At 44.1% G+C, this 23,640-nt stretch overlaps 1 protein-coding gene across 1 annotated transcript; it reads right to left on the bottom strand.

The window, feature by feature from the left end:
- Positions 1-301: 301 nt before the first annotated feature.
- LOC125022904 (SAP30 binding protein) lies at positions 302-15,069 on the bottom strand. Its single transcript, XM_047609897.1, has 10 exons — positions 14,922-15,069; positions 14,311-14,426; positions 12,557-12,601; positions 9,704-9,743; positions 5,665-5,753; positions 3,496-3,587; positions 3,186-3,298; positions 3,048-3,106; positions 1,183-1,270; positions 302-1,050 (listed from the first exon to the last, which is right to left on the bottom strand). The coding sequence occupies exons 1-10, from the start codon at positions 15,013-15,015 to the stop codon at positions 872-874; spliced, it is 915 nt and encodes a 304-aa protein (XP_047465853.1). The 5' UTR covers positions 15,016-15,069; the 3' UTR covers positions 302-871.
- Between the last annotated feature and the right edge of the window lie 8,571 nt (positions 15,070-23,640).

Raw genomic sequence — 23,640 nt, 5'->3', positions numbered from 1 at the left:
CATAGGAGGGGGGAAAAAAACTCCACCTGGAACGCACATGCTTTATCTATCACAAAGGATAAAAACTGTGTGTGTGTGGACTCTTTGGTCCAGATTCAGGTCAGTGCCTGCACTCAATAAACCATGCCGCCCCCCCCCACCAGTAAAAATGGAGAGCCCATTTATTTCCACGGTAAAACACAAAGATGTACAACTAAGTTAAAAACAGCCATATGTGAAACGATAGAACAGAATAGTTTCTATATCGCAACTTCACTTTCAGTATGACGAGGCGCTGGCAAAAAGACAAGGATCCAAGTGAAAAAGGCAACATCCGATCCATTTATTCACCTTATCATCAATACATATTGTACAAGTGCAAAAACATCTTACCTCAGTCGTTCATTATGCCACAGAAGAAAAACGAATGCTCGAAAATGCATGAATATGTTGAGTTAGGACACACGACTGCTACAGGGAGCAAGGAGACACTGCACCAGAACTAGAGGTATAAAAATAAACTGTTTTTCAGACGTTTCTACCAGGAGCTTTTCCCCGTGTTCAACCATTGTCTTTTAACTGTTTTAAACAGCCGTTGCCAACATATAAAAAAACAAAACAAAAAAAAAAAAAACAAATGCGTTGAGATCTGCATGCATCACATATACAGAGGGCCTACGCGTCAATTTGGCTTCATGATGCAGTAGGTGCAGATAAAATCCCAGAGATAGAAGACGGTTTAGTCTTTCGTTTAGTCCATGTGCAGCCGAGACGATGGCGGATCCGGTTCTAACTTCGTCCACCAGTCGCTGAATCTTTCTCGCGTATAATGAACGCAGCACAACGCGGGTCTTTGAACTTGTTTTCGCTCTCGCGGACAAACCGGCTCTGTTCACTGCTTTGATTTCTTTAGGATGGTGCCCACTGCGGAGATGACCGTGGTCTTGGTGCCGCTGGCGGTGGTCGTCACGGAGACGACGGCCGGCAGGGTCGCCGTGGTGGTGAGGAGAGTGGGCTGTGCCAGGGTCACGGGGATCGCAGAGTCCCACTTGCTTTTCCTCTTCTGGGCGTCTGCATGTGTAAACACAGAGATCAGTCTTTCAGTTAGAGGTTGTTTTTTTTGTCTGTGTCATGCGTTACAATAAGGACGCAGGGATCAGAACCAAGAGGCCAAACTTAGATCTACTTAAACATTGAGTTTACCTGTGGCTGTAGTGGTGGTGCTGCTGGTGTTAGAGGCTGCCGTGCTGGAGGGGTTGGTTCCCTTCTTGGTCCCTGTGACGAACTCGATCTGAAGGAGACACAAACAGGTTCCAACAGTGGTTTAATCCCTGCTACCGTTTGAGTCGTCATAAACAATAACAGTCACTTTGGACAGAGCATATTAATGAACATCATAAACAACGTAATTATAGAGGGTTAGCTAGTGAAGTCTCCGTGGTTACAGCCACCGAGTGGCAAAAAGTGACAGATTAGCATGGAGATTAGCCGTTTAGTTTGAATCACAGGCTTCATAGCGTCTAAGTTGTAAAATGAATTTAAAAAAAGGTGAAAAATATTTTCACAGATATCTCCGACTGCCAAAGAAAAGAGAATTTGAAAGAAACAACTGAAATCCAGGCACCGAAACCTGGTGCTGTGGTTCACATTCAGTGTCAGGTAATATTAATTTATGCTGTGCTTTTTGATGAAGTCATACCTTAAGTTATGTTCTGGACGGTTGTCAGATAAGTTTGTTGATGTTGTTGTTTTGGCGTAGTTACAGCCGACAGTAACTACTTCAGTTGCAAAAACAAATAACAATAAAACAATAAATAAAATATTTCTGATCCCTCCTCGTCATCCTTTTAACGTCCAGTCAGACGCCACAGTGTTGTATGGCTAATGTTACTTCTCAGTAAAGCTCTTAGCGTTAGCATCTTTTATTTAGCTGCATTTGTCATAACTGAAATGACCTAAAATTAACTGAAACTAAGTGAAACTGAGGCTAATCCACTTTTCCAAATCCATACTAGTTCATATGGATTATTGTGGAGTCCAATTGTCCTTAATTTGATCTGATAATCCACATTTTCCTGGTCTCTCTGTATTTACTGATACATTTTACTGTGTTTTTGCCGCTCAGGGCGATTTTAGCCGAGGCTAATTTCGTTCTGTTGTCACTAAGGCAGGTTGTTGATCATTAAAAAAACAAAATACATAGAACAAAATGTAGAATATACCCTGAAAAGAATTAACTAGGGGTTTAGCAATAAATATACACACACAAACAATTTTAGAAGGGACAAGTGTATCAATTCATTAGTGACCATGACAGGAAAAAAGAAGAGGTACTCAAGTCCCAGACTGTACATAACTTACTATTGCAGTATTCCACTACTTCTTTACTAGCATTTAAGCTACTAGCTTTTAAATAACTAAATGTATACTGGAGTCTGGCTAGGTTTATATGCCGGATTTCAGCAATTATTAACATGCATCTTGATACCAAGTGAGAACACGTGATACAATGTGTATTAACCACAGCCTGAACTCCTCTGACTACATTTCACAGAATACCTTGTGTAAAGTACATGTTCATTCAAGCCCAGATTTTAACTTTGTGCAAACTGACGGAATAACGGGGCCGATGATGCTGATGACGGCGGCGTGTGTCACGTTGTTTTCCAACCACGTGCGCATGTTCCTAGGAGATATCAATCACTCATCTCCTCGGTCTCAGCGCTGGCACGCTATTTACCTCGGTAAGAATGCGCGAAAAAACGCACATGGGAGAATCAAAAGGTGTTCGAAAGAAAGATACACTCAGTTTGCTTCAGCTGCAGGGGTTAGTGCTTGCATAGAAACCCGGCGCTAACGCTGAATGGGCACAGCTGAGCTGTAAATCTGCCCGGGGCTGGGCCTGAACTGATGTTACAAGATCTGAACTTGGCAGCGCAGCTTTCTGAGAGTCTGATGAAGAACGTAAAAGTAGAAATTAAGTGCAGCTGGTGGAGACTTGCCCCTGACGCAGACGGAGAACAACACCGGCAGCAAAGTCATCCACGTTTCTTTGTTGTCACACTAACCTTGGTTCGCTCTTTCTTGGCTTTCTCCAGTTTGTCCATCTCCACTTTCTGGGCTTTGGCTGGAAGAATAAAGCACAACAGTGAGTGCTGAGCTGGAAACACAAAGATGACATGTGAAGGGGGAATAAAGTGGCTCACCCAGGGCTTCGTAATAAGAGTCTTCAGACCAGCCGTGAGGATCAAACATGTCTTTGGGGTAGTTAGTTCCAAGTTCATCTATACTACAGAACTGAATGAGCTTCTCGTAAATACTGAAAGAAAACCAAAGGGAATCACAGTGAGACACTTGGACAGCGCTGTAGATCATCTGTTGCTGTATTTGTTGTGTATCTGGTGGGATGTGTGTGTGTGTGTGTGTGTGTGTGTGTGTGTGTGTGTGTGTGTGTGTGTGTGTGTGTGTGTGTGTGTGTTGACTGGTTTGGGTTTGTTCTCCTGCTGAACCACATACCTTGGGTTTCTGAATTCTTTCTTTTTCTGGATGTGGCTGTTTGTGTCAAAGTCTCCATGGAGCTTCCTCTCGTACAACTTGTGGATCTTCTCCTGTTACAAAACAAACAAATCAGTGAAGGTTGTGGGCAGACAGGAGGTCAGTCCCTGAATGTAAGAAGATCAACACCTCTGCTTTGACTTGGCTATGTGCACTTAACATTTGGCAGGAACCGATGTCAATGTTGTCAAATATACTAAATATATATATATATATATATATGATCTGTTCTGCTCAGGTACGGGTCAGTGTGTGAATGGACCCATTGTATATAGCGTTTCTGAAACATGCGAGAAATATTTGACAACTAGGTTCCACTGAACCACAGGGAGCTTGGAACAACATAGAAAAAGAAAATGCTGAAGATAGAAGAAGATATTGATCCCACTGGTCTGTGGTAATATCAGTAACTCCTCCATAGCCCTGTGCTTTGTCATTACATTACAGGCAATGTTTACATCTGATATTTAGGCTCTTGGTTGGCCAACAAGGCAATACAACTACAATAAGTAGTACCACGCAGCGACGCACACATAAACAACAATGGAGGGACCAGAGAGATGAGTGTTTTTGAGCTGGAAAGTAGTGGTTAGAGGCGCAGCTTGGAGGCCAAGGGTCAGAGGTTTGCCTCACGGAAAAAAAAGAAAGACGTAAACGTCTCTAAGTCAAGACTTTGAAGCAAAACCAGTACACTGGAGAGAGTTGAAGAAGTTGGCTGGGGACTATATTGTAGAGGAAATGCTGCATTTTTAATAAAAACATGCATTTTATCGATTTATTTTGCTGGGGGACGGCAGCTGCTGAATATTAATAATAAAGTCACTTGTGTTCTAATCAGTGTGGACGCCTGAACAAAAATTACAAGGAAATGTCAGAACTGCAGTTCCTCAAATGGCCACTTGAGGCTGGCTCCAAGAGTGACTCAATCCCCAGAATATTTGCCTCTCTAGCTAATTTCTACATTTGTGGCAACTGTACACAAGTTAAAAGGTTTACTGTGGGGCTGTTAACAATATTACTTCCACCTTTACCGCTAACACATAAAATTTATAATAGATTTTTTGTAAAAACAGACACCGGAGTCTGTTCTCTTGGAACGCCCGTCTTCTACAGACAGATCTATGGTTTAGTTCGAGCTGAGCGATTTGGTAGCCAATAGGTTGCTTTAATCCTAAAATCAGGGAATGGTTGCTAAAGGCACAACACTGATGAAAGTGAAATGACAGGGGAGGAGGGGGAAAAAAAAGCCAATTTAGTGCAAAAAACAATATTTTTGAAATTCAATCGCAGCAGATTCGCGAGCCCACGTTCCTCTGTGACCTGAGGCCAGGGATATCCAGACTGTTCAGGCGAAGGTGAATCATTAGTTGTTCATCTGAAAGGTGGGAGTGCCGGCCCCGAGGGAACGCTGCTGAGCTGTTCACTTTCCAAATCAGCTGTGTGTCCTGACCTGCCTCGGCTCCTCACACGACAAACCGTGTTGCCGTTCGAAGAGACACCGTGCAAACGGGGGAGGCGGAAAGAAAGCAGCGGTTGTCGACGCTGCGCGCTGACTGAGGATGACACCGTGCGCTGCTTTAATTACAGGGGCGAGTCCCAGGATTTATGTAGCCACGGGAATTCGCTTCCAACCCGCAGAGGGAACGGGTGAAACTGCTAAATTATTCACTTGGCGTCGAGAACAAGTTATTTTGAGTGCACCAACATCCAAGACGAGTTGTGTACGGATGAGGCAGCTTTTGGCCATTAACACTTACAAATACCAGAGCAAGTCTTAATGTCTGACTGTAAACGGGCGCAGACTACGTGTCTCCTCATGAAACCAACACCTTACCTACAGTTTTAATCTTCTGGTAAGATTAATTTTACACCTGGAAGGTGTTTATCCCCTCCCATAAACAAGGCTTCGGTTGCCACTAAAACACGCAACACGGGGCACAAGGACTATTCCATCAACCCTTCACAAAACCCACAACCCCAAATAAATTCACACTCCCGGTCGTCCGGTCTGATTAGGAGACATAACTGTGGCCTTGGTGGTGAGATAAACACTGCCTGTGTATATAACACTGTATACTGTGCTAAATGAAATGGTGAAAATGTACGTGTTCAACAGTGGCGTCCGTGTACCTGCAGTTGACTCGAGCAGCGTCCGGCCGGCTCTGGGGGGATCCTGATTTCATCAGGCGACATGTTCCTCACCTTCTCCGAGAACAGCGCTGTCAAAAAAAAAAAAACGCAGAAAGGTAAACATGAGCCCTTCCATGTTTGCACCACAGCGGCTTTCCCTTTCTGCTACGCCCTGCGTGTCTTTACACGCAGAAGGAGCATTAACTGAGAAACCGCTGTGATACAAAGGCAGCGAAACACGGGGGGATGTAAATGTGGCATAAAATTAGGAGGAAGGTTGGATATGGACACACGCTAGAAAACAACTTGGTGTGTGAAGCAAATAACATAACGCAGGTGCAGTCTTGAGCAACATGTTGTTTGTCTCAATCTTAATTGTGTATCAGTGTTTTTGTGTTTTTTACAGGGGAGTGTGGTATGAGGAGAGCACGTCTCAGGCGGGGAGTGGTTGCTGTCGGGGCTTGCACGAGCTTGGAGGCCCTGTTCGACCCCTTTGATCGCTCGCTCTCTGGTCTGGCCGCTTCTCGACCTCGTCACTTTCTCTGACTGCAGGCCAAGCATTCTTCACTGTCACTCTATACCCGACTCACACACGCAGCCTTTGCAAACACCAGTCGCACTGTGAATAGGTTCGGCAAGTGCGTGCGCGCGCGGCAACGCAGGAGCTGTGAAACGGCAAGTGAAAACTTGAACGGGCGTGGGAAGGTCGCCTTCCGAACCGAGGAGCTCGTCCTGTCGAACACTTTGCCTTAAAAAGCAGAAGGAAATTCCTCGAGCAGATACTCCCCTTTCACTGAAATGAACACTGTTCAACGATAACAATCAGACTAATATCAACCAGCACCTTTTATAGTCGAATAACATACTTGTCAGTGTTGTTGTGGACAAACTACATCATGGAGAGTGTGTAAATATACTGAAACATACTGAATATACTGAAGTATTAACTACTGTCTACTACCACATTTCTGGGGAAAGTATCTTTTGACTCTGAGGACATCCATCACATATTATGGCCTGTCCTCTGGAGAGTTGTAGAGGGGCTTGAGCCCCTACAGCTGTATCCCAGCTGTAGCAGCCTCGACAGGTCACCAGTCTATCACATGGCTAACGTGGCCTCTCTCCAGTTTCGCCTTCAGCACTGAACCTTACAAGCACCTAAAGTATTTGAAAGTAGAGTTGGGCTGTACGACCAAAAAAATGTCAAAATTCTGACGGTGTAACAGTTTTTGCTTCCCACACATAATCACGTGTTCACAGCATTTTCTACTGGTTGAGAGAGGAATTGATGCAGTAGATTGACTAAGGATGGACTATTCTACTGTGATGATGAGTAAATATTGCAGAATAATCCCACACTAGTAGTCAAACACGTTTGCATGGCCTCGTGTTAGCGCTGTATATATCCAGGGACATTAAAAGAAATTAATCAACATCATCGACGAAGAAACGGTTCCATAAATTTTGACATATTCATTCACCTTTAAACTGTTTCAGCTACCTTAACAATTGTAGTCTGCGCGCAACATTTTTTCACCCTTATTCATAAAGCTAAAATTGGAACACCTTCAGGGACAGCTTTACCCAGGGGGCAGATCAACCCAAAGGGGGACTGTACCCAGAAATCAGGGATGTCTGTGGTTACCCAAAAACAAAGAAACTCGTCTGTTCTGCCGCTTCATTTTCCAGACCTTTCCATCTTCACCACGCCTTGCAGTGACGCAGTTGCACCATGCGTATTTAGAAGCTACATTGAAAACGGTCCAATCTGAAACACTGTCTTGCTGCTCATTGTTCTGAACTCTTTGTAATCACATACAACGATATATTAAAAATTCATTCAGGAAAAAAATACCAGTATTCGGGATGAACCAGTATATGAACCAGTAAACCGTTCAGCCGTAGCTGAAAGTACTGATGAACACGACACCGTGGCTGCTTCATTTGTAGTCGTCCACACATAAATACTGCTGCTCCACAGTTAAGCAACTCTTGGGTGTGGGGGTGCGCCAGAGCCGAACTGCTAAGTGTTTGTGTGCACACAGATTGTCATCCTACACCGACGGCCCGTTTCCAGCGGACCCTCCCTTCTGCATCGCTTCTGTTTTCCTTGGTCTGCTGAACATGTGGGACCGCGGATTCACACATGTGGATCCCGACTTGCCACACTGGTCTCCCTTATGTCTGGAAAGTTCAGAGGAGGAACAGTAACTCCCTTTTAACGTTTTGCTCCGAAGCTGATACGGCCAAAGTTAACCTCCTCCAGAGGGGTAAAGGAGGGGCAGGGCGTTGGCTGTGTTGGCTACAGAAGCAACGCAAAACATGTCTATGTGCAGTCACACACACATAACAGATGCACCATGTAACTAGTCCGTATATATCCTATATTACATAAACATAAAATACTGCAGCCTCCAACAATAAAAATAAAACCTGACATGGCAGGTCTGATGACTCAGAGGGATTAAGTGGCAGCTTGGTATTTCAGTAAAGTCTCTCACAGACACCGAGTGGATCAACAAGGGTTTGCAACTGAGGACGATAAGTGATAATCTGCTCAAAATATCTTTAGATTCACAAGCGGCGACACCGAGTAACAGACAGACAGAGAAAAGCTTATATTCGGTTTCCGAGTTACCATCTGGCCGAGCAAAGAACTAGACGGAAAGTCACAATCTGTGCCCTGAGGGTCTTCTCGGGACAGACAGACAGTGTCCGTCCCTTCAGAGGACAGACAAAGGGCCGTCTTCAGCCTGCTGACAGGAGGCTTTTTGCCAGACGCGCAGTGACATTTACTGACAGACGAGACAGAAAAGCCGAGCTCTGCCGCAGGAATGCCAAGGGTCCAAGCCCAAGGACCGTGAGTCACGCTCCCGACGCCACAGGACACTGACGGCAGCGGGAGCCGTTCGAAAGCTAAAAACGTCTCAGCAGCGTGTCCCTTTCCTCTAAATCTCCTCTTTACGAGGACAACGAGCCATAAGAGTGGATGTTGTGATGACGGAGGGAGAAGCTGCTTGCTCTCTCCCACGGAGAGCGCTGGAGTCGTTTCAGAGGGAAGCGTTTTGGCAGCTGCGCCTTCACAACACAACAGCAGCGCGCAATCGCTTCCATTCAGCTCCGCCACAAATCATCTTCCACTTTGGATTCGGCGCGACATTCCTTTCAGAAGCTAAATATTTTCTCTGTGAGGAATCATACGTTAATCATTCTAATCAGTTCGTCGGCCTCATTGCGACACGTTGGCCGTGCGTATCGTTTCCCTGTGCTTTTTTGCAGTTAAATGAAGAATGGGGGATGAGCGGCGCGTTACATAACCCGCGCTATCATCTGCATCCAGCTGGAGGCAAAAAAAAAAATAATAAAATAATTATATCAGGAGGGAACTGCGAGTGCTGAGAGTTTCTGATCTAACAGGTCAGTGTTTGAAACGCCACTCCCTGTACCACTCACATCCTGTCTGATGCGATGCTAACCGCACACACACACACACACACACACACACACACCTGTGCTAAGTATTCATTGCTCACTAACCACTGCCAGCTCCTTGCGAGACGTTCACCTGACACTCAGAACAAAGACGCCTTTACGACTTAACAAGGTCTAGTTAGTGATTCATACGTTTGCTGCACCAACACCCAGCAGATGCCTGGTTCTCGGACAGTAGCCCTAAAGCCACACTGCTGCTTCCATTTATCACCGGATGTTGGCTTTTGCGTTTGTTTTTCGGTTGCTGAGAGGAAATATCGAGACATAAATATGCATTAAGATATCCCAGGTGCATTTTTTTATTTTTGAGGGAAGTCTCATCTAGATGCCCGCTCTGTGTTTTTAATAGTTTCTAGACGACAATGGAGCTCTCTGGCTCAGAGGAATGAGATTTATTATGTGCTGAACACACGCACAATACCTGTCAGACGGATCAATTCGCAAGTGAATTTATTGACAATAAACATCCCCCGTCGTCCGCAAAGTGTCGGTCATTCTTGTGTGTGTGTGTGTGTGTGTGTGTGTGTGTGTGTGCGTGCGTACTCACCAACGAGCTCATTGGGGTCCTTCCTTTCTGCCTCTGGGATCTGTTAAATAAAGAAGAAGAGGGGAGGAGGAGAGAAACAGGAGAATGGAATCGTTACAGCTCGCTGTAAGGTAAGGAAATATAAAAAGCACAAGTGGTATGTGTTATTAAAGCATGCCCCCCCATCTTTGTTACAGTTAATCGTGGTGGATTACACAAAGGTTGGTGAGAGTAAAAGTCCAAACTAACAAACTGGTGGAAAACGTGGAGATGGAGACAACATCTCATTGCTCAAACCTTCAAACCTACAAACGTACAGATGTTAATGACAGCTGAGAGTAATAAAAAAAGGGAGAATATTAAACCGAGCAGTTTCCAGAGAATGCCTCGGCCTGGCAGGAGGAGGAGGAGGAGGAGGAGGAGGAGTCTTGCACGGCCTCTGAAATATGCCGACCGCGGTGCCAGCATTGTGGTCATAACACAGGTTGAGCACAAAAGAACAGTGCTGTTATTCACGGGGATCGCGGCGTCACCTAGCAACTGCACCGGCCCACCAAAGAATCGCCCTGGAGTCGGTCAAGTCACCAGGAGGAGAGAGGAGAGAGGAGAGAGGAGGAGGAGGAGGAGGAGGGCAGAGAGGCACGGGGTACAGCGGAGCTCGTTGGGGGGAAGCCAAAGCAGTGACACCTACAGTTTGAGACGGGGCCAATAAACGGTCGAGCGTTCATCGATTCCCCACCTGACGTCTCTTTCGCCGCTCCGTTGATTTCACAGAAAGGTCGCAGCAAAAACTAATAAGATGGCAGCGCTGGAGCTGTTTTCAAGGTTTCTCCGCACGCAGAGTTTGAATTCATTTCTCAGAAATTCAACTTCTAATACAAATAATAATCTATTTCTACAAGTAAAGATCCACGTCATGTAGTTCTGCCGTCCTAGACGAACAACACACATTTCTTTGGACTTTCTGCAAGTTGACAAATAAACCACAGAGTAGATTTTTACAGAGAAGGGGTTTCGTGCATCTTTGTAGAGCTTTGTGTTAGATGATTTAGGCTATATATTACCATTCATCCAGATAAATACCCCACAGCCACATTATCAGTGCTATGAGGATGTACTCAGACACAGTGGTACATTGAGCTAAACGCTCACATGCTGATGTTAAGCAGCCATGATATTAGCCACCTTCGCTTTAATTAACCAACAATTGTTATAAAAGTCACTATCACCAAAGAAAATGGATCATTACTTCTCCAGATATTTCTAAGGATCGTTCTTAAGATCTTTAGTTTCATACCTATATTTAATTCTAATTTAGGTTCTAATTGATTTAATATTGTTATGATGTCGTGTTTAACTGTGGTTCCGTCGGTGTTCGATCGAGACAAAGTTGTAACAGGCCCTTCGCTGCTTCCAGACAACGATGTCGGCTGTGCACTCATCAGGTAAACCTCTTGGCTTAACTGACTAACCTCTTAATGTAGGGTGACCCATCAGTTTGTGGGTAACACTGAAAACAAACCGCCGCAGGGAACGACTGCAAACGGGCTGCGACCAGCCTCTCTGACTGGCCTCATGTGCAATTATGGTGTTTGCACCAGCACAAATAAACCAACCTCGCAGGGAAACGCTCTCGGTTTCTGAAACACAACCTAGGTGTATGAAAGCACCAGAGCGACCTGAATTTGTGAACAGGAACTAAACCCCTCCACTTGCTAGGATGCCCTGCCGGCCAAACATAACATAAACAGTGAGGCGTTAACTGTATCAGAAACTTTCACAAAGGCCCACGGGTTTGAGGGTGGAGATCACACCGCCGTCTGCAATCTAGTCAACTCTTACTCAATGTATCCTGGCTATGGGCTGCAGCGACACTTCAAAGGTTTCCTGAGAACGACTCTCTCTGTTTCAGCGAGGGGCCGGGCCGTACAATGAAGCTGTTATCTATGGTTATACAGAACTGCACCAAAACATCAACGGGCATCTTCCTTTTACAGCACTCAGATAAGAGAAAAAATAATAAAGTGAAAGTCGGAGACTCTGAACCCATACGAGTCTAGACTGTGATAAAGATCCCCACCTGGCAATCAGACACGAGAAGAGAGAGATCCGCCCGCCTCGGTGCTACAGATAACACGGAAAACATATCACAACATATACAGTGTGCTGAGCATTATGCTACCAAGTAAACAAAAACGGTTTGATCCTGGAAATGTTCTCTAATACCAGGCATGTTGATGCACGCAGTGTTGAGAAACCTCAGTATGATATGATTGTACAATCCATCCATACATTGCCAGTGCCTTATCTCCCCTTGATTACATGGCACCCATCAAGTTACAAAACCACTTATCAGATTACCATCGATCAAAGAAAGGATGTAAAACAAAGCGTTAGCCTAAGTAGACGTTTGCATTGTTCCTGCTCGTTAGACTTGTGAGTCACCCTCACCTTGCTGAGTTCAGCAGGAAGCTCACTGGCCCAGAGTCTGGCCCGTGCAGCTTTAAAACACACCCAGGGTTGTGGGGTGGGGCAGGTTTGGTGTTAAAGGTTCAAGCAGTGCGCTCTGGAAAACCACACTGTCGTTTCTTTCTCTTCTCTTCAGAAGAGGGCCGAGACACGCGTGAAGATGCACCAGTAAAAGCGTCAAATACCGGTCACTCAGCAGGTCCCAACCTACGTCAAGTGTCTTGTTAGTGAGATGAACGTTCGCCACACCAGACACGCGTGAACCCACAGCACCATCTAGTGCTGCTCCGTAGCATGTGGTGCCTGCCGCCCCTCCGCGTTTGGTTAGTCACATAACAGCATGACAAATAATTCAAAGGGTTTTCCACATCTACTCCGTCCCACCGCAGGTGGGCGTTCAAGTACCTCGACATCATCTGCGTCCCGCCCCTCGTCAGATTCTTCCATTTCCTACGGAAAACAAAAATGCAGAGGGTTAACGCTGTGGGAGTCAGAAGGAGGAGGAGACCAGGACGGGAAACCAAGCAGCACCAAGCAAAGGCTGTAAAACTACTCAACTCTATGATCTCCTGTCAGTCATGAGACACTCCAGGCAGGACACACATACTACCTTAAATGTGGGTTAAAAGTTGTGTGTTATATTTATTCTTTCTGACTAGACTAGACTACAGTGTTCTGATATACATCACGATAAAACATTGTCACTACTAATACTTATCTGGAAAATGTTTGAACATACAGTTTATGCTTTTATAGTGCTCCTCCTTAAACTCCAACAAGTTGGAGAACAAAGAAAGTTTGTGATATTTGCATGGAAGTTAACAAATGTTTCACTGGCGCAAACACACCTTTGACAAAATTACAAAATGTAGATGAATCAAGTAAACACAAATAAAGGAGAACATAAAGTCTGAAATAATTAAAAACAATATGTTTGAGAGGCTTAATGATAATAGAACCGTAGCACACTAATATTATGAGCTACAGCTCAATCAGTCAGAACCGGATCTTCTCAGAATCTCAGTCTGGTAACACGTATTTCATTATGGGTCGTGTTTCAGCCGTTAGTTATTTTTTGGGGAAATTCCCCAAAAGACACAACACAAACATTTCAGGATTTAAACATTTTACAAAATGTTCATGTTATACAATTGAGTGCTGATATTTATGAATAAGTTCATATTAGGAACCGGTAAACCATAACTCTTCCAAATCATGGAATTCAAAGACAAGACATGAGTCTTGGCATGTGTTCCCCGACAAGTCGCACACTTGAATCTCAGTGACTGTGTTGTTATTGTCGAGTATGTTTATTTGCCAGCACCATCTTTTCTACTTAAGGTACCACCGAAAAACAAGAACTATCATATTTGGAATTGAAGTACCTGTAGCTGGGTTATTTCTCAGTGGACTGTTGAATATAGATAATGACAAACAAAAAAAACAAAAAACTATTATAATTATACTCCACCAGATACGGCAGCAAAAACACCATCAGGCATAAAACTATAAGAGGTGAATTACACTGATTGTTTTGTCTTCAAAGTTCATTAGTTAGAAGCAGGAAAATTGGGAAAATGAAAGGAAAGACTAAGCCAAGTGCCAAATTGTGATGGCTAGATGAACGTGTGAAAGCAGAACTTTAAGTCTTGTGAGACATTCCCAGTTTGAAGTGGTCAGTACATATTAAAAGTGGTTCAAGGGAGGAAAACGTGTGAACGAGCTGCTGCAGACCAGTCTGGGTGTCCATGCTGGAACCGGGACCGAGGAAGATTTCATCATAGTGGGATCACCAACATTATTCACTTCACCATGTTTTAATATTATGGCTGAGTGGTGTAGTTAAAATCACAGTCAACCTGTTTCGTCTGTCTTCAAATGTGTCTCACGTGTTTTACTGTGGGGCACGTTGTGTGCTGTACTGTGGTGGACTTTGTGGAATGGAGACGGTGCTATGAAAAAGAATTTTCCCATGGGGACAATAAAGTCATAGGTCTATGAAACCTCCACATCCACCAGAGTTCACTAAAGACCCGGTGTGTCAGATTATATTCGGTTATATTTTGTAATACCACACAGTATATTGATTTACCTCCTTTATAGAACAGGCTTCAACACTAAAACTTAAAGAGGGATCAATCCCAAAGTGAAATACTGACCGAATTGCTCTCTCTGCTGTCTTCATCCGGGGACACTTTGTCATCTATGTCTTCAGTTCGGTTCAGGTCATCATCACCGTAGCCATACACAAGTCCTCCTCCGCTTCCTTTGCCCCCTGGTGATGGGGTGATGGGGTGGGGCAAGGGGACATGACACAGAAACAGGTAAGATAATGATCTAACCAGGCCATAGCTACAGCAAGATACCAACAGCAAGCCATACGAACTGTACTACACACTGTTTGCAAAACCGCTGGAGAGTCAAAACGTTTCACTGATATGCGAGACCCGGAGTCAAGAAGTTAATCCGGAAAATTCAAGCTAAACAAAACGTCGGTTGATGAAACAATCAATTTCAACGACCATGACTTATTTAATGAACAGAACCGCGAGACAGACGTAAAAACACATCCACCGAAACGATTAATATCCATATATATATTATATGTTTGTCAAACAAGTCAATATATGCTGAACAATGTCGGTTAGCGCGGTGAGCTAACGGCTAACAGCCGCTACCACATGAAGTTCCGGTAAAAGAGCCGCACCGCTACTCAAAGCGTTTAACGGCCGCAAGACTGACGGAACAATTTAAACATGTTATCATATACCTGACTCTTCTGGTTCGGGGTCAGAGTCGGGCTCTGAGTCGTCTCCATACTCTGCCAAAGAGGAAAGCAAACTGCTCTTTTTGCCGCTCGCCATTGCTGTGCGCGTCGCGTAAACGTTTGGTCGCAGAATGATAACGTCAGTGGGTGAAACCGCGACTGCGCAGTGCGCAGGAACAAACGGAGCGACGGGAGATGTAGTCCTTAAGTTTCACCGGAGGGCTAAACAAAAGGAGACTGTCCATATCGGATCATTATTTTTTTTAATTAAGTTATGTTTTAGATCTAAAACTAGTCATATTTTATGTTAATATTAAATTATGTAAAAAATCTATAACATGCTACATATAACATACATATACTTCTGCCGCGTTATTTGCATTTTTTTTTATATAAATACCATTTAAGAATTTATGCAGCCTGGACTCGTAATTGTTAAAATTACACCAACTCTGATTGGTTGGCATTCTTAGGTATACAGATTATACCTGCTTACAATGGGGCCATGAAATTAAATATGTCTGAGATCTCTCAGGCTCTACCTCCACAATGAAACAAGGTCATTCTGTATGCATCTTATTTTGAATATTTTTTATTTGAAGTACGTTTGTTACAGTACATTATCTTGAAAAATACCCAAGAAAATCACAGATTTCGGGCTTCATTCTTACACTGAGCAGCCTTTTCAAAACCACAACAAGTAGTCCTGTTGTAACCTTTATTCAAAAATAAATTCATCGAAAAGTGATTCACTTTAAATATAGACATAACAATGAAGTATCACACATTTTAATTCAAAGCTACTCTGGAGAAATTGCCAGCTCTAAAAATTTGTGTAGCAGTAAAAACTCCCAGAATTCGTTTTCAAAATCCAAATGACATACAATAATTTTAGATCATGTCAGCATACATCCTGCAGTACATTTGTCAGTGCTCCTCGTGAAACTAAATCACTGTATTATTCGTCTTCACCGGCTTTTTCTTCTTCTTTTGCTTGACTTTGTTTTGACTGCAGCAGCATCCGAACGCCAGCGCAAAGATCACCAGAGACAGGATCCCGAGCACGAACACTCCCATGACCACAATCCCGCCCAGGGCCCACGGTTCGTGGTGCAGGCGGTACAGGAACCACTCCAGCAAGTCCTGAGGTGACCCCGTGGGTTTCAACATATCTGTCAGACTGCGAGGGGAAGGGATAAACCAGATAAAAGCCTTGATATTAACCAATGATAGAATGTTATTGGGCCCATTAGCCGCCCGCTAACAATGCTTTTTCAGAGCCGGAAGCACTTAATCTGCTAATGATAAGATGTTTTTCAGAAGGTAAAGATGTCATTTGAGTCTATAATGAGCTGTTGATCAGTGTCGTACAGGGCGTTTGTCTCCAAACTCCACTCCATTTGAAAACTCACCTCTCCATGGCTATGTCCAGCTAAATAAATAATCCTCTCACGGCTCGGTGGCTCCCAACAGAATGTACCGTAGTGTGATGTTCTGTTCTTGATCCACAGCTCTGTCCGGGCCTATTTAAATAGCCCAAACATTACAGTTTGTCGTCACTTTGAGCTCATTCTTGTAAATCCGAACGCCGGACAGTAGCTACGGGGTTTTCCTGGTGGCCGTGAAACCTGTTCTGTGTGAGTTCAGAGTGAAAGTAACAGTTCCTGGTTAATGTTTACACTAAGGTCACTGACTACTGGAGGAGAAACAGAAATGTGACGATAAGGCACGCACACAACAGTGCTCCGTTCCCCTGACGGGATTTGGGTCGAAGCTTATTTGGAAGGAAGTCTCACATAGTTTAAACGCCAGCTTCACAATGAATCCTATTAAATCTAATTTGTTTAAAAGACATTTATTACAAATAAGATCAATCAAACATTTCAGCACACATTTTGTACGGCCTAAGCAAATGACACACTGCATTATCTCTGTGCATTTGTCCTACAGTATACAGGAATACATTTATGTCAAAAAATAAACAGCTCAAATTTTCCCCCTGACACAATTTGTAAAAACACATTATCTCCGTTGAGCCAGCAGAGGGCGATATCGCCGTCTCCCTCTCTCTCTCTGTCAAATGCTGGTTCCTTTTTAAAAACTGTACAGTAACGCATCTGTTCCATCTCGTCTCATTCTTGATGAATGTCAGCTGCATACCAAACCGCTCCATAATAACAAGAGTCTCTGTGACATTTCGACTTTTCATCTGTTAAAACGCTGCCGCACAGTGTTTTATTGTTCGGGTTTGTGATGAATCGTGGTGAGTTGTGCCACTCTGCTGACTTGCATGGATTCCAGCGGCGTGGCCCCCCTGGGTGCTGATTCTCTGGGTGCTGATCTTTAACCCAGTGCTGGAAATGTCACGGCTATGAGTCCCCACCCTCTCCCTAGCTTGATCCCATTTGATGCCCGCGTGTTCCCACCAAAAACGATTAATGAGTTTTGTAAAGAATTGTTCACCCATCAGGTGAATGTGAATAAAGGCGCCCTTTTTTTCATGTGGGTGACGGCGAGAAAGGACCGAAGAAAGGACGGTCATTGCATTTATTGGTCTCCTTCACATCAGATGGGCTGCAGAGGTTGAACTCTTGAGGCCTGGTACTTTGGCTTCGAGCTGCAGCAGCATTTGCTGCAGGACAGCACGATCATGAAGAGAAACGTGGCTGCGAGGAAAGACAGGAAACAAAACGGTGAGGTCAGTGCACGCTGGGATGGCTTTGCGAAGCACGATTTAAAGGTCTATGGCATGTCAAGAAGAAAAACGTATGCATCAGATTAAAGCTGTTGCTCAACAAACACCCGCAGAGAAATGTTTCTTGACTCAGCAGTTTCCTGCAGCTCTGGGTGTGAAGTTTTAAGAAGTGCAACTATGGTGTGCAGAGGTGTTCTACCAGTATTTTTATTTTTTTTTACCTTACCGAGTCTCCAGCAGTGACATATCTTACTATTCATTCCTGCTATACAAAGAGTGTACTAGCGAGCTACAGCGCTGTCAGTCAGTCTGAGCCACCGCTAACTGTTAGTAGCCTCCAAAGAACCCGAGAACAAAGGCTCAGACTCAATGGATTCATCGTTTGTTGTAACCAGCTACGCAGCGAAGCGTTTAAACTGCTTTGTTTAAAGTGTTGTGGGACTTGTTCTTCATGAGTCATTCTTCATCTGATTGACACTGTAGTGGGTTGCCCTCATCTCAGCTTTTTTTTCCAGCAACGAGCAGCAGTTGTTTTTTTTTTTTTTAAAGGAAAAACAAAAGAAAAATCTTCAATATAGTACGTTGCGCACTACATCTGCAATAGCAAATGGCTGGTGAAAGTTAATGTCAGTGAACGCAGAGCAGTTTAAAGCAGATAAAGGGACTTGGGCGGATGTTTTCCTCAAATGTAGATGGAGCTCAAACCATTTTTTTTCAATTGTACATCCTGCTTGTGGCCCCCGAATAGAAGAAAAGTAGCGGTGGTTTGAATTTAATGACCTTCAGGCGAGTAGAAACAACATAGCAGGTTAAAAGTTTCCTGCTGGTGTGAGGGGGTCAGAGGAACCCGTCAGAACAGCTACGACTGTAGGAACAATACTCCTAAATTCTAACCTCTCCTTAAAAACTCACCAACGAAGAGGATGATCACAGCGAAGGCTCCCTGCTCCAGAGGGCTCGCCTGCGGGAGACCCTGCATTTTGGTCCACGCCTTCTGAAGGATGTCCATCATCTCGTGTCTCACTTCCATGGTGCCGTTTCAGGTGATCAGGTGAAGACGAGACGCAAAATTAGCTCCTTTCCCACAGGAAAAAGGCCTCTGTAGAACTTAAAAAATCAAAAAAGACAAAAAAAAAGATCTGAACTGAAGGAGCGTTTCTCTGTGTGAAAATGTTCTGAACGTACAAATGAAAAAGTTCTTTGACTCCACCCTTCACTGCTGTGATTTTATCCTGCCACCCTGCAATTACCCCTCAAACCCAGTCATAATGCACAGGCCCTTGAACCAGAAATACTCTCTATGATTTGCAAGTACTCATTCATTATTACACCAGCGCACACTGATTAACTTGCTGTACGCGTCCGTGTGTTTGTGTGGGCACAAAATGCGTCTACGTTGCCTGTGGACAGACGGAGTGTGAGCCCCCTGCTCCGGGCATAGCGCAGTTGTATCCACACACAGGACAAACCATCCTGCACGTTCGGTTTAATTATAAACTAGGCTAACTATTTCAGGCCTGTCGTCGTCACTAGAGCAGCTGTGTGTGGGTGAGATGCCGCGGTCTGATACTAGAGGGACTGTACAGTGGCACCAGCGCTGGACACTGAAGACAGACACGCGTCAGAGATAAACGCTGAATGGTGATTAGTGTGTCAGCGATGAACAACAGGAACTAATGTCGTTAGGTTCAGTCCTTGTAATATCACATGACCTAAAATAGAGGTTTTCAACATGACTGTACACTACCAGTCAAAAGTTAGGACACACTTTCTCTCACTTTTGACTGACCACAGACTGTATATAAGAGACAGCAGCTTCATTTTAAAACTTTTTTTTATGTCTGAAACTAATCTCAACCTGTGCAACAGCCCAGAATGTTCTTTCAGCTTTCTTGTTTAATTTCTTCCTGTCTATTTAACTACAGCCTGTGTTCCACAGTATGTTTTTGGCCAACGTCATGGCCTACTACTATTGATATTTTATATTAAAATACAGTAAATGCATATTCTACATATATACATTTGCAATAAAGCGTGTTTTAAACATGTAACTTATTTTTGCTGGCTCAATCCAACCATAATTAGCTCCACTGAGGATGGCAGTTGCTGCTGCTACGCTAAGCTAACTTAGCAAGTGTTTAAGATATAATTCTCGCTCTTCACTGCACTAAACTATTGTTACGATGTGTAAAATAAGAAACTAATCAACCAAGATTGTGATTCAGTCGATAATGACAGCGCAAAATCAATATTTAAATTTAGCTGGGTCTTTGCCACTTGCTAAGCTAATGCTTGCTAGTTTCCCTTCCCAGAAGGTTGTTGACTCACCTGATGTGTTAATGTTAAACCGCCTGTATCACCAACAAAATCCTGTTTGTAGATACATTACACACATTTAAAATACCAGTGTTTCATTTGCCTTCCTGTCCCACTTTTTTAAAATATGAAGCTTGTGTTCCTGAGAATTCCTGATGCTTGTTGCCAGGCAACATAAACAATAGTAAAAAACCACACATATCTAATTAATAATTCATTATTAATTCAGTTCTTTGTGGGGGGTTTTGACTCAATCGACTTTGTTTTCATTTCTATGAACTTCTTATTCATCGTCACTGTTTGTGCTTCTGTGTTTTGATTCAGTATTCTGACTGTTTTCCTGTAATTATGCAAATCGTGTGTTGTTCTGTTCTTTTTGCCGGTATCAGTAGCTTAACCTCAACGCTGCTTTTCACGAAACAGGAAGAACCACGTGACCTGATACCACAGACAGCTAAACAGGATACATTGAAGATTTATAATCTACCTACAAAGACACTCACTGATCACCTTGTTAAGAACACCTTGCTAGTACCGGGTGGACACCTTTCCTTTCTGTTTTTACAGTCTGCCTTAATTCCTATCTCAGTTGTAACAAGTGGTTAGTTGGTATTTTTGCCCTCTCTCTCACTGAATATTTTCTCACAAATCTTAAAGATGGTTAAGTGGGAAAATCTGAGTTTACCAGTTTTCAGACACCGAGCCCATCTGACACCGAACCAATCAAACCAAGTCACTAAGTTCACCTTTCATCCTTGTTCTGAGGCTCAGTTTGAACTCTGGCACTTTGTTTTGATCACATCTACATATCTAGATACACTGAGTTGCTGTCATGTGATTGAGATTTAAAGTTTAAAGTTAAATAGGTGTGCGTATACACTAATCAGGCATAACATTATGACCACTGACGGGAGAAGTAAAATAACATTGACCATCTTGTGACAGTTCAGTGTTCTGCTGGGAAACTTTTGGACCTGGCTGTTACTTTGACATGTGCCACCCACCTAGACCAGACCAGACACCCCCACCCCATAGTAATGACACCCCTTGATGGCAGCAGCCATCCCCAGCAGGATGCAGCCAGACACACACATACACACACACACACACGCACACACACACACACACACACACACAAAAATGATATAGGAACAACTCAAAAAAAAAAAAACACAAAGAGCACACAAAGTATCTATGGGAAAGGTGCCTCCCCTCAACCCACACAGTAGTGGGAAAGTGGTTGTAATGTTATGCCACTCAAAATCCCCCCTTCACGACTTTTCCAATGTGCAGTTGATGTGAAACTTAACTAATAATTGGCAATTGACATTTTAGAGGATGTAGTTTCTGATGCTGTTACACTGGATTGAATCAATAAACACTAAAGTGGTTCTGGTATTTAGCCTAGCCCACTGCCTAAAATCAATTACCGTCACAATAACAGGGAACATGTTCCGGTACAACAAAGCACAGCCTGCGCAATGAAAACACAGTTGAATCACCAGCTCTCTCTCCGTATTGGAAACAAATTCTAAATGCCGCAACCTTCTTGAGGATAAGAGACGTTACATGTCTGAATACATTCCTTTTAAGCAGTGCTGCCGGTGAACTGGTATGTGAGCGCCTCTACATATTTATGTCCAGTGCAGAGTGCCTATTCTTGTTTTGCTTTCTTGAAGCTCCTCCAGCTGACTGTGAAACCTCCACCACCTGCTGGAGTTGCTCTGGAGCTTGGGTGACCCCTCTTTGCATTACATTCTGCTCTTGTCTTTGTCCTTCCACTGAGTTGCCCCGTCATGTTTCACAAGCAGAACAAGTTGCCCTTTTTTTTTTTACCATCTGTGGTTTAATATTTGCAAACTTATAGGTAAATAAATGAGAAAGCATTACACCAATTCTTGTCATATGGTGCAAACCAAAGTTAGGTATTTTAAAGCATAAAAAAAGTATAAAGATGATGTAGTTTATGTTGACACACACAAAAAACAATGTCTTACCTCTGCGGTGAACGTGCACTTCACACTGAGAGTGTCACTGTTTCCACTTAAGTTAAGTTTTCTATGAAATGAGAACCAGAGTGAACGGTGCACAAACCTCTACCCCTTCTTGCTTTCACCCTCCCCCTTTTCCTCTCTCTCGGCTTCTCTCGGGTTTGTTTGCGGTGCCTGCTGGTCTCCAGCTCTTCATCTAATTAGCCTGCTCCCTCCCGTCCCCTCCGAGAGAGACACCAGCGCTGGATGTTTTGGAGCGTAATCTGACTCTTCCTGCGGATCAGCGGCCGTCCCCGTGTGCGACTGCAACTGTTCCCCCCGCCGCGTGTTTCCACTTTCTCCTCCTGTTTCTCGGGGAGTTTGTGTACCTCCTCCCTCCTCCTCCCTCTCCTCCTCCTCCTCCCCTTTTCACCCTCCCTCCCTCTCTCCTTCCAATCTCGCCCTCCTCCAGCCCTTTTCCCAAATCAACTCATTCACTGCTGCGTACGCTTGTCTCTCACTCCCCCTCACCCTCTGTCCTGTCTGTACATCTGAACACTCATTCACTGCCTTTTCCTCCCTCCCTCCCTCCCTCTCTCCCTCCCTCCCTTCCTCTCTGTTGCTACAGACCAGCTGTGCCAGGGCCTCCTTCTTTTTTTTTGTCTTCAGTCACCGTGGAGACGAGGCTCCTTCTAAAAAGAGCAGGGGGTGGTGTCCGTGTGCCTCCGTGTGCATCCGTCTGCTGCCCCACCAGCTAACACCCATATTTCTTAACAGCGTTTCCTTTCTGTTAAGCCTCCGATTCAACTACTGGGTGCGCGTCCTCCATGTGCACACACGTGAAGTACTATTAGACATATTTCCAAGACCGGGGGCTGTGGCACATTGCCCTCCTGCCAGTTCAGCCTCCGTCTGCGTCGTAGGTGGGGTGTCCTTAACTACAGAGAGGAATGGAGGGAAGAACAATGAGGCTTTTTTGCTGTTGTTTATTTTCTGAAACAGCAGCCTGGTTGATGTGTGCTCCCCAGGGAGATTTTTCTTCAGGAAAATCACGTCCGGTGAGGGAAGCGCAGACGAAAGTCAGTTGTGTGGGTGTCCTCAGAGGATATTTGGACATTTCGCGATAACCGTTATTCATTTCCCAAAACTTCATCACAGCACAGACGCAGTGGTAACACAATGAATGGGCGTTAGAGTTGAATGTTTCGTGTCGAGCCTCAAACAATGCGGCTTGGTCAGAGCTGCTAATGCGGTGCACTGTAAAAAGGCACAAATACATTGGCACACTTCACCTCCTTTAACAATAAAATGTGATTTAAAACAGTTTCGCAGAATTTATTCAAATGACAAGTTGCGTAACATGCAAATAATGGCTAGCATGTGACTAGTTTAGAGTATAAAGGAATAAATAATATTTCACACTGGGGACATGATGTGGCTTCTCCTGCTTATAAATCACATACAGTCCAGATTCTCTTTGGATCCTGTTGTTTAATGGAGGCTCAGTTTTAGCGGCTTAATTGTAATACACTTTATGGCGGCGCCACTAATAGGATTTGAACCTGAAAGTGCATCTAGGAGGATTGCTTCTGCATGTTTAGGAAATTCGTGGTGGATCTCTGCTTTTAGAGCATCAAATGTAGCCTTTCAACAGTTCTCACCTTCGGCCACTGCCAGGACGAATAAATACACCACTGGTTACCAGTTGTGTCTGCCTGCATGTTATATGTAGTGTATCTGC

The sequence above is a fragment of the Mugil cephalus genome, chromosome 16 (assembly GCF_022458985.1).
Source record: "Mugil cephalus isolate CIBA_MC_2020 chromosome 16, CIBA_Mcephalus_1.1, whole genome shotgun sequence".
NCBI lineage: Eukaryota > Metazoa > Chordata > Actinopteri > Mugiliformes > Mugilidae > Mugil > Mugil cephalus.
This window is presented reverse-complemented; position numbering and strand designations above follow the sequence as displayed.

What these genes read in the sequence shown, in the direction of transcription:
- LOC125022904 (XM_047609897.1), bottom strand. Translation starts at nt 15,015, where the DNA reads ATGGCGAGCGGCAAAAAGAGCAGTTTGCTTTCCTCTTTGGCAGAGTAT. An exon ending in AAAGAATTCAGAAACCCAAG is followed by an intron (nt 3,299 to 3,495) that starts GTATGTGGTTCA and finishes GTTTTCTTTCAG; the next exon opens with TATTTACGAGAAGCTCATTC. An exon ending in CACCACCACTACAGCCACAG is followed by an intron (nt 1,051 to 1,182) that starts GTAAACTCAATG and finishes TTACACATGCAG; the next exon opens with ACGCCCAGAAGAGGAAAAGC.